This window comes from Callorhinus ursinus, unplaced genomic scaffold (genome assembly GCF_003265705.2).
Source record: "Callorhinus ursinus isolate GAN/ISIS: 27379988/994484 unplaced genomic scaffold, GSC_fseal_2.0 scaffold2, whole genome shotgun sequence".
NCBI lineage: Eukaryota > Metazoa > Chordata > Mammalia > Carnivora > Otariidae > Callorhinus > Callorhinus ursinus.
In genome coordinates this window covers 11,415,132-11,426,815 of record NW_027397064.1, presented here as the reverse complement: position 1 = coordinate 11,426,815, position 11,684 = coordinate 11,415,132, and the positions used below count along the sequence as shown (strand labels likewise).

Sequence of the window (11,684 nt, the reverse complement as noted above, 5' to 3'; positions counted from 1 at the left end):
CCGATGCGGGACTTGATCCCAGGACTCCAGGATCATGACCTGAGCCGAAGGCAGTCGCTTAACCAGCTGAGCCACCCAGGCGCCCCTGTGTGCTTGTTTTCCTTTAGTTCCATCATTTACTCATTCAGCAAAATTCTCCCAGTGAGAACACCTGTTTGAACAGCCCAGTATGGGGAGATGACAGATAACTTCTGCCTCCAAAGAGCTTCTGCCTGCCTCTATTGGGATTGATTGTATACAGCATGAGAGGATTCTTGCCCCAATCCAGTAAGACAGGATACTGGACTCGGTTTCACAGTAGTTTGCTGGGTTTTCTCTGGACCATTTATATTCTTTTTCTTATTTGTTTCTATCAAGATGGTTGATTAAAGTTATGGGAGCAGTATGAAGTCAAGGGATTTGATGATACTAAGTGTGTGTGTGTGTGTGTGTGTGTGTGTGTGTATGTGTGTGTGTGTAAAGCCACTTATGGCTTTTAAGCTTGGGTCTTATGTGATCCAATTTGCAGAGTCAGCTAACTTATTATCATGTACTATGTATAACTCTATGTGTGAGTACACACACACACGCACAGTCCCTTAACCTGGATTTCTGTACATAGACCATGATGTTGTATACTATCCAGATACCCTGAAGGCTGGTGAGAAAAAATAGAACTTGATAATGATTTCATTCTTATTAAAGAAATTCTGAATTTCTGTGTACTTCCTGATTCTCTTGGGGAAAACTAGTTAACCAGGCATAAACAATTCACATAGCACAGAAGGTACCTTCACCTACTTGCCTCTCAATAGATTAATCCTGTCTGAGAACCACAGTGACAATGCACTGGCTCGGAGTGTTGACTCCAGCGCTAATTCCTGGTAGCTTTCCCTGCAGGGACCCTGGCTCCACCCTGTGCCCTTTCCCAGAGGAGTCCTCCTTGACATTGCTTCCCAGTTTTTCGTAGTTGGCTTTCTTTGCAAAAGCCCTGTGGGTGTGCTGCACCAACAGTATCCACAAATAATGCCCCGTTTCTGTGAAAAGCCGTAGTAGACAGTACAAAGAAGAAGGTGCTGTCTGACTTACGCTGGGCATTGACAGAGACTAGTTCTGGAAGCTCTGTCAGCCTACCACAACACATAGCAAATCAAAGCACTCCCACCTGCTGTCCAAAACAGGCACTACATTTTTCCCCTCCTTAATTTTGTTAATGTGAAATTCCGTTGAAGTCTGGTCAATGTATTTTTGTCTTTTTGCTGGAAACTTGGAAAAAGTGAAAGAATGGAAGAATATGCTTTTTTATTAATGAGAAATGCACAAATAATTCATCTTTTACACTGGCTTCATTTTTTAGAAATTTTATTTGAGAGAGCGCACGATGCGGGGCGGGGGAGGTGTGGCAGAGGCAAAGGGAGAAGCCAAATCTGCTGAGCAGGGAGCCCAATGCAAGGCTCCAACCCAGGACCCCGGGATCATGACCTGAGCCGAGGCAGATGCTTAACTGGCTGAGCCACCCAGGCGCCCCATCATTCTTTAAAACATGGTTTAAACTAATTCATTCAATAAATAATTTATGAGTCCTTACCAGGGGTCAGTATTGTTACTCAGGGGAGATATAGCGGGGAATAAGCTAGACATGGCCCCTGTCTTCTCCGAGCCTACGGTTTAGTGTAGGAAGAAAGGGAAGGAAGGGGAAAGGCACAGGTGCACCAAGCGGAGTGGAGTGGCATGATCAAAATCTTAGAGGAACAGAAGGCACGCGGCTTTAGGAGAACCTAAGGCAGTGTGGCAGGCTGGTTATGTAAGCTGAGTCACGTGGACCATGGTGAGGAGGCAGTTTAGACTTCCCTATACTATAAGCAGAGGAGCTGAATGGTCACATTTGCCTTTCAGTAATACAAATAGCAAGCATTTCTTGAGATCTTAGGACATGCTGGCTCCTGCAGTGAAATTTACATTTATCTTATTTAATTCTTACAATTATTTCATGAAGTGGATACATCGTTTCTCCCATTTTACCAGTGAACAAACTGAAGCTTACAAAGGTCAAGCAAATTGTCCACGATCGTTCAGCTGCTAAGTGAGGAGAGCGTAGCAGCCCTGATTCAAACGTTTAACTCCTTCCCACGAACTCCAGCAAAAGTTTTAAGCAGCTCTCATTGACCAGCTTGTAACCCATGTGCACCCCTGAACCAATCAGTGAGGCCGAGGGGATAGAATGATTGATTGGATGGACCTGAATCACGTGGTCACTTCTGGAGCCGCAGTTGGGGAAACTCCTCTTATGGAACCGTAAGAACTGAGATTCCTGGTTATGTTGTTCTCCAAAGGAAATTCAAAGTTATTCCAGAAAGATAAGAGTAATTGGCTTCTGGACAAATAAAAATGGCAGATGACCATTACCTCTCCTAAATTTAATTTTAAAATATTTTTACACTATTTAACCATTTGCTACCAAAACTTTTACCAACAATTTTAGAAAATTTTAGCCAATGACTGACTTGAGTTATGCATAATCCTAACAACATTGTTACAAAGATAAAATACAGAAAACAGTTCAGAAAGGAGGAGTAACACGATCAATCAAGGGTATTTTTGAGGGCATTTCAATTATTCCAACAGATTTCATTTATGAACGTCAAAGAATCAATGAGTGAATCCTGGAGCTTGCTTCTTATAAATGATGAAAAGGTGCCCTGAGAATTTGGATGGCTTCCCTCAGGTCTCACGGGCAGGTAATAGTGTTTCTTGGACATTGTCATAGAGACTTTTCCTATGGCAGCATTTTAAAACTTGTTGCTCCCAAATCCCCTGAAGTTTTCAAAGGTTTTCCCATGTTTTTTTGTGCGTCAACGTAGTATTTTCGGTTTCATTTTTTGTTTTTTAAATACTCCAATGGCATATTAATTGCATAAAAAGTTACCTTTTAAAGGAACTGTTTGGGCACTCAGAGTCTTATATAAAGTGACTGCTCTCAAACTGTTTAGTCTCAGGACCCCTTTTGTTCTTAAAACTTATTGAGAACCCCAAAGAGCTTTCCTGGAGCTGGAAGTTAAGTCTAACATATGGGTTAAGTATATCAATATTTATCATATTAGAAATTAAAATTGTGAATTAAAAAATCATCCATTAAAAAAATAAATCCATTATATGTTAGCATAAATAACATTTTTTTCACAGAAAATAACCATATTTCTTAAATTATAACAAATGGTAAAGAGATTGAAATTGTTTTACATGTTTACAAATCTCTTTAAAATGTCTGACTTAATAGAACATAGATTCCTATATCTGCTTTGGATTCAATCTGTTGTGATATGTTGCTTTGGTTAAAATATATGAAGAAAAACTGGCTTTGTACTGATGTGTAACTGAAAAAAGGAGGAATATTTTAACAGCCTTTTCATGTAGTTGTGCATATCCTTCTTTAATATCCTACCCAAACTCAATGGATAGCAGTTTCATAAGGGTTAATTACATATCAATAAACTCATCATGCTCTGTTGCATTAAAATCCATTGGTCTATCTTGTACTTTAAATGGATCTTTTATCCATGCATGATTTATAACATCATGCTTTTAGAAAGTATGGGTTCACAAAGTCATGCAAATCTTCCATATGTTGACACATTTCATTATAAAAATCAATACAGCACATTAATTAATATTACCACTGATCTCATAAGAAAAGTCTTTAAGTATTAGGATGCTGTCAAGCTCACAGTAGTGCATACAAGTTTTTCAGAATTTTAATTCTTGCTTGAAAGCTCAGATTTATCATTGTCCACAAATTCTGTCAGTTATTTTCCTTAAAACAATAGACTTACTTCATTCATTTTTGAGAAAATATCTGCCAAATATTCAAGTCTGTGTGGCAGTGAAAAATACATGATTACTAGTAGAGTTTGGTGCTGTTGCTTTGATGTGCTAAGGTAACAGCAGATTTATCCAGCATTGTTTTTAGACTTTCAGTGAATTTGTCAACACAGTGGAAAAAGCAAGTAACATCTTACTTAGTACTTCCTTGAAAATAGTTTTGACCTCATGTCACCAACTCCTTACAGGATCTTAGAGCTCTCCAGCCATTCTGCTATAGAGTGAACAAACATGGCCCTTATTGGAGATCACATTGAAGTTCCCTACCTTGGTGGACTTGACCATGCATGCTTTTAGATAAGCCTTGTTCCTTGACACATATTGCTTCGTTTATATTTATAACAGACAGTGGTTCAAGACAGAAGCAAAGCCCATGGCCATTGAAGTAGAACCTGATATAAGGAGCATACAAATTATATTGGACCAGATTTTGTCCCAAGATGCTTGCTCTTAAATAAACCACAAAAACCAATGGTATAAAGAGAAGATGTCATTGGTATTGCATCCTGTTATGATTTTCATGTGTTAGGAATAAGGAGTTTTTACATTAATAAGGTGGGTGATGTATAAAATTTAAACTTGCCTTTATTCCCTTTTATTTTGTTATTTAGAAGTGAAAGATAACATTTTAAAAACAGGTTAAATTATTTTTGTCATGTTTTCATTCCTAATATTAGTGATGAAAGGATTTTATTCTACTTTTGCTTGCTTGTTAATTCTATTTTTGATGCTATAACACAAAGTGAAATTTCTATCCCCAGGGTAATATACATTTGATCTTGGTACAAATCATGATATGTCTTTTTGAATTTATATCTTGGTAGATGGATTTTATTTATGTAATGATTTTAAGGGGCGTATGTTCCTTATTAAATAGATAAAATATATTGCTTTATACACATATACTATAATTTTATTTTAATGTGAAATGAAGTATTTTTGAAGATAAAAGCACCTTTTCATATTCGGCTAAAGTGATGAAGATTCTAAGGGTGTTTCAGAAATTATATATTAAAATAAAAGAGGCTGTCAAAAGAAACCCCAAACTGTTAATGCTACGCAGTGCTGTGCTGCTACGTAAGAAACCAACCATGCATTGCAGTATCTAGGGAATTCCTGTGCAATAGACAGTAAATTTATATTCTCTCTGTATAAGAAAGTGGAAGGTGGTAAGGAAAATCTCAGTTCTTCAGATATTTAGAAGGAATACAAGGGGCACGCCTAACTCTACCTGCATGCAATCCTTTTTCTCCTCTGTACAACAAATCTTGTCATTCTATGTCCACCGTTGGATCATAAACTCTACCTGTCATGTTTCCACCTCGCTTGTCTTTGGATTTCAGATCTTCACCAGAATTCCAGTATTTCCAAGACGAATTACCAGTTAGTCCAGCATCAATAGTTTTAGTCTCTGGTCCTTCAGATAACACCAGGACCTTGGTTCATGACTATGGGATACTGGGACTCATTCAAAGCTACACAAGCCTCATTCAGAGGAGAGCTGGGGAGAGAATATCTACTCCCAGGGTAGATTTTTGCAGCCTGCCGACTTTTTTTCTCTGGTCACAAAATGATCACAACGATTAGACTTGTTTTCTCTTTTCAGCGTCATGCTGACAATGCTGAAGCCTATGAGTTTCTCAGGGACCTACAAAAATATTGGATATTAAAAATAAATAATAGCACCAAAACTCCAAAAGGAACTGCCAAATTTAACATTAATGAACATTTAATCACTACAAAATGTGACATTAGGTCCACTCAATCAATTGTTAAATTTAGTATTAAAACAATTCTGTTACATCGGAAAACAATTTCTAGATTAGATGGTGTAATACTGCAAGAATTCCTGAGTGTGGGGGCGCCTGGGTGGCTCAGTCGTTAAGCCTCTGCCTTTGGCTCAGGTCATGATCCCAGGGTTCTGGGATCAAGCCCCACGTTGGGCTCCCTGCTCGGCGGGAAGCCTGCTTCTCCCTCTCCCACTCCCCCTGCTTGTGTTCCTGCTCTCTCTGTGTCTCTCTCTGTCAAATAAATAAATAAAATCTTAAAAAAAAAAAAAGAATTCCTGAGTGTGCTTGATTACTGTCTAAAAATCATAACCAGTCATAAATCAATTGGATTATTCACAGGCCAATAATTTCTGAAGCAAAATTATAAAAATGCATTCAAATTTTATACAGTACTAATTACATTTAATGTGGGATTCGAGGGCATCTTACATGTTTACTATGATGTGCGACGGAAGCTTTAAAGCAAAGTGGGATCCATGAAGGTTTTAACATAGCCCTGGCAAAACTGCCCCTATTACTTAGACACCAGTTGATCTCAAACAGCATATGTGTTATTTCAAAAAAAAAAAAAATGCCTTCCCTAGAAATGAAAGTAGATTGTAATAAACACACTTTGGTGTATTTTTAAAAGGCCTGTGACTCCCATGTAGCCGTAAGTCATTGATTAGAAACTTTCAGCAACATGACTGACTTGGGGAAATCACAATATGTCTTTGCTACTACAGAAAAAAATATTGTGTATTAGGGGAAAAAAGCAAGACAGAGGAAAGATATGTCTCTGAATTTGACTGATTTTATTTCTTTGATACTAGATGAAAGTGTTTTCTTTGGTGAAAATGCACTAATCTCCTATTGCTGTATAGATGCAGAGGTTGAGAAGAGTCATTTGTTTTTGCTTTCTGAAAGCAAAGAGAACTCTGATACTCACCATAATAACCGTGGATGCCTTGGAGATGATCCTGTAACAATACCAAGGACATGATTTTGAAGAGAAATCCAATTCACCTTAAAGGGAAGATGAGAAATGACTATCTTTAAAACAAACCAAAACAAAACAGTGATAAGTTGTATCCACTAAGAATGAAAAGAAAGAAATATTAAGTCACACAGTCCACTGGGTATTTATTTAATAAAAACTTTAAGATGATCATGAGTTACTACTCTGGAAACATCCCATGATAATATCTTGATAATGGTTTATTCCAAAAAATTAAAATTAGTGTTTCTTTTCTTTTCTCTTCTTTCTCTTGTTCTCTTTCCCTTTCTCTCTTTCCTCACTCCCTCCCTTCCTGCCTCCCCCATTTCTTTTTCTGTCTTCCCTTTCCCTTCTGATTTTCTTTCTTAACCTACCACCTTTTTCTTATTCCTTCTTATTCTCTTTACACTTGATCTTCATGGAAATTTCATAAACAACATCAACTGTTACTTCTAGGATGATAATTGATAGAGTTTACAAAGCAAAAGGTTTTGGAAGTAGGAATAACAGGTGCCTTTTAGTACATCATTAATCCCTTAATGGAATGGAATGAGTTTTCCTGGGGGAAGAGAGTTCTACCTTAGGTCTCTTTTGAGGCACATGTCCATTGTTTTTGACCCCCCCCCAAAAAAAAGCCTTGGCAATTTTTATATTAGCAAAATTCAGGATGAGAACTTACTGGTTTTAGTGTCTTGGCTCCTAAGCTTCCCTATTTAAGGCTCAAAGCACAGTGTATTTCCAAGGTTAAGTGAGCTGGACAATTTAACATCTATGTCATAGCCCGAAAGAATCTCTGTGAGACTTGGTTATAATCAGAATCTTTTCTAGGATTTTTGGGACTTCTTTAGACAATTCTTTTGGTCAAAGGAACCTTGGCGGATGCAACATCATAAAGACTTGTTTCACCAACTTGGTCACATAAATACCATAATAAACTTGAAATGCATTTAAGGACCATGTAAAACTGAAAGAAGAGGCAAAATGAGTGAGAGAGGGATCAACCCAAACCTCACAATTTTAAAAATTAAATTCAAAAATTGTTTAAAAACATGACACCATTAAGCAGAAATGTTATGCAGTGTGTGTGTGTGTGTGTGTGTGTGTGTGTGTGTGTGTGTGTGTGTTTGCCTGTGTAAGCATGTGTCTATAATGAACTTATGGTCATAGTGTTAGTCTGCTGCTATGGGGCCATGTTGGGATCACCTCAACTTTAGAGCTAGCCCACAGGGTAGTTGGCTAGTAGCTTAAACTGCTGTGTGTAATGGGGATTTAATGGCTTATATTGCTGTACCCAAGGGGGCTTGATGAGCTGGGACATGCTCTAGATTGATGTCCAATGGGGGTAAGGCAAGGCCTTTCCAGGTCATGATGAAATGGGGAGTTTGTGTGGATTTTGGTACATCTCAGTCTGTTCATTAGAGATATAAGTGTCTATGTTTGAAAGAGGCTGGTTAAGTCAAAATTTGACTGGAAACCTAGCAGGAGAAATTAATCCCTAGGTACATCGGATAATGTAAAAGGCCTTCAGTTGTGTCACTCATCAGATAATCTCTTTAACATAAACTTGAAAAGGACCTTAAGTAAAGAAATAATATTTGCTCCATCCTTTCCTAAGAAAAAAATACTGAATTTTCTGACTCCATGTGACTAAATGTGTTACCACAGTAAAAGGATATATGGAAACATTGGCCTCATAAAAACATGTCAAACCAGGATTCTGATGGATGCTTTACCTGTTATTTTATATAAGAAAAGATGATTTGCTAAGGTATGCAAGGATTTATGCTTCCTGAGGAAATGAGCTTAATTTCTAAGTTACAGTGATAGTTTATGACATTGTATGATACTGATATTATTTAAACACCTTTCAAGAGTGGGTGAGTAGGGATGCCTGGCTGGCTCAGTCGGTGGAGCATGTGACTCTTGATCTCTGGGTCATGAGTTCAAGCCCCACACTGGGCGTGGAGCCTACCAAATAAATAAATAAATAAATAAATAATAAAAAGAGTGGGTGAGTAGATACTAACATCATCTGCATAAAACTAAGGAAAAGGAGAGTTTCCAAACCTCATGCCTCCTCTGAAATGGACCCTAGAAGGTCACAGACCTTTGAATGAGAATCACTGCCTTCATAAGTAGGAGAGCTAGGCTTTGAACCCAGGCCTTAAAATATATTCTATGTTACTTTCATTGCCTCCATTTAATTTTAGGAGTTGCATTGACCTTTTCTAGGTTAAATTGAGTGTCTTCAGCAGAAGAAAAGTACATAATAATTGTACACTTACTATGTGGTCCCCGCCAACATAAACGCTCAAAGTCACAGCAAGCACTGTGTAAGTGGTAAGGTAGTCTCGGAAGAGAATTAGGACGCTTGACAATAGGAGGGACTCGCTTGTCTTCTGAAATGGGTGAGACTTAGTCTGATGAAAGTCCACACAAGGGCATACCCTGAGGTGAACGACAGAAGCAGGACTGAATGCAGAAACTGAGAAAGGAGACAGTTGCATGTTTTTTTGGAGAGCAGAACAGTGGAAACAGAGTGTATCTGAACAGATGAAGCCAGATCACAGAAGTCCTCTGAAAATTAGTCAAGTGAGTTTGAAGTTTTTATCATACGAAATATGGAGTGATTGGAAAATTCTGAACAAGGTGGAGGGCTTCAGAGTAACCTAGGAAGCTCAGCCCATTGTGTTCAAGTTAGTCTTTTTAAAATTTTATTTATTTCTTTATTAGAGAGAGAGAGAGAGAGAACACGAGTTGGGGGAGGGACAGAGGGAGAAGCAGGCTCTTTGTGGAGCAGGAAGCCTGATGCGGGGCTCAATCCCAGGGCCCTGAGATCATGTCCTGAGCCGAACTCAGATGCTTAACCAACTGAGCCACCCAGGCGCCCCATGTCCAAGTTAGTTTTGAGCAGAGAGATTATGGGGATCAGCAGGGAGGTCTCTCTCTCTCTCTCTCTCTCTCTCTCTCACACACACACACACACACACACACACACACACACACAGAGGTGACCTTTATATCTAACTCTGTAACTCTATAGAGTAACCTTAGAATTAAAAATAATTTAAAAATAGCCCAGATAGAAGCTGGAATATACCCGATATTCAAAAAGTAACAGTTAAAACTAAAATTTGTGACAAAAGCACAGGTGCCAATTTTTTATTGTATGACTTTTCCCCCTCTTTCTTATCAAATATCTTCAAATATGTATGAAAATTAACATCCTTACTATACCTTGTTGGATGAAGGGAACTCTTTCCATCCCCAAATTCTTATCTCCAGAGTATCCTGCCCATGCCCTGGACAGCTCATTTGGGTTTGTGAAATAGAAGAGTTAGGGGAATGCCTTTATAATTTGGAAAAATACTATTATTATCAAAAATGGCAAGAGTCTTAGAAAGTGGTTATAAAATTGAAAGCGAATAGAGATGAAATCAGAGAAATGCTCTGAAATTTTGAACAAAGTGGAGGGCTTGATACATGATAAAAGTATTCAGGACAAGCACAGTGATATAGATTTCAAAATTAGAAAAAAAAATAGGAGAAAGGGAGGGAGGGAGGGAGAAAAGGAGGGAGGGGAAGTTTTGGAGAAGGTGGAGAAGACATTTCAGGACTAGACCTCTGGACCAAAGCTGAAAAGAAAGTACCCAAAGTGGTCATGTCACTTGCTTTTTCCCTGAATGGCACTGTAGAAACTAACCCTAAATGAGGTAAAATGTCCAAGGGAACAAAGGCCATGCTTCTGTGATTTGTTCTTTATTTCTAGGAGCTGACTGCAAGTCAAGCTTATTTTAGAGTCCATGGTTATGAGATCGTTCCATCACCTGTCAATTACTAGTAAGCCTCACAAGTATTTGAGAGGTTGAAAGAACATGCAGTGAAACAAAACGGGAGTCTGAATGCTGTTCATCACTGGCGGACGTTGGTTAGCTAATATTCTGCCTTTTTCCCCTGTTCACAGAACCGAAAGTAAGCTGCAAATTAGGCCGGTCTGCCTCCACATCAGGTGTGCCCCCTCCGTCAGTTACTCCTCTCAGGCCAGCCGGTGACCTGCAACAGAGCCAGGTACCATCATCGTTAGCCAATCGTGATTGACTTCCTGTGATGCAACATGCCAAACGCTTCCACCTCTGTCTGTCATGTGTTGCTGTAGACAACTTTTGCATTGGCTTTTATTTCTCTCTGTGTGTATGGGTGGAGGGGGTGAGTCATGGCAGTCTGTGTTCTCATCCGAAAAGGAAAGTCTTTCTTCTCTGTGACTGGTGAAACTTTTTTTGCTGTTTGTTACCAAATCGTTTTTTTGTCTCTGGTTCCCATCATTCTGTAATATTAATGTAGTAAACTTGTACTCTCTGTATTGGCTTAGCGGTTATTTTTTTAACAATTCTTTCTCTCTTCCATGTCTTGTGTACTTTTATACTGTCTCTGAAAATTTATCAACATTTGATAAATTTACCTACTTTGTTTTATGTAGATTTCTTTTTAAATGTTTTGTCTACAACACTTGCACAGATGTTGTCAATGAATTTGTACATACCTTTTACCTCTTATCCTGTTATACTGTAATATTTGTGGCCATTTTGCTTTTATTTCTATTTAGCTTGGAGCATGATTGTAAGACACTGTGAATATCAATGTCCTTATAAATATTCCTATACCAATTCATCTGGATTGCACATGGCAGCTAGTCTTCTTTCTTAGGCCATAAAGACAAATTGACCAACCAGATAATCTAGATATTTACCAAAAACTGTAGATTAGTAAGGCAATCTTTAAATAAATGGCTTTCCTCTCTTATCCCAACAACATCAGAAATGTTCTCAGAAAGAGAATGTAAGTGTTCGTGCATGGTTAATAAGACTTCTATTATCACTTGGAGAAAAGAGACAAGAAATAAAGGCATAAACTAAAATATCATTTAATCCTTTACAGGAACAGGATGTTGCTCTGATGTTCATTTGGGTACATGGCTGTCTATGGGGAATTTAGTATGGGGAGGAATCATGACACATAAATGTCTCTCTATATCTCACCCAATAGAAATTCAGTACATCGAC

General features: G+C 38.3%; 1 protein-coding gene across 1 annotated transcript in view; it reads left to right on the top strand.

The window, feature by feature from the left end:
* The window catches only part of NYAP2 (neuronal tyrosine-phosphorylated phosphoinositide-3-kinase adaptor 2), a 255,859-nt gene that overhangs the window by 202,598 nt on the left and 41,577 nt on the right, over positions 1-11,684 (top strand). Inside the window, exon 7 of the mRNA XM_025886855.2 lies at positions 10,589-10,692. Within this exon, the coding sequence (XP_025742640.2) occupies positions 10,589-10,692 (104 nt within the window). The remainder of the gene's footprint in view (positions 1-10,588; positions 10,693-11,684) is intronic.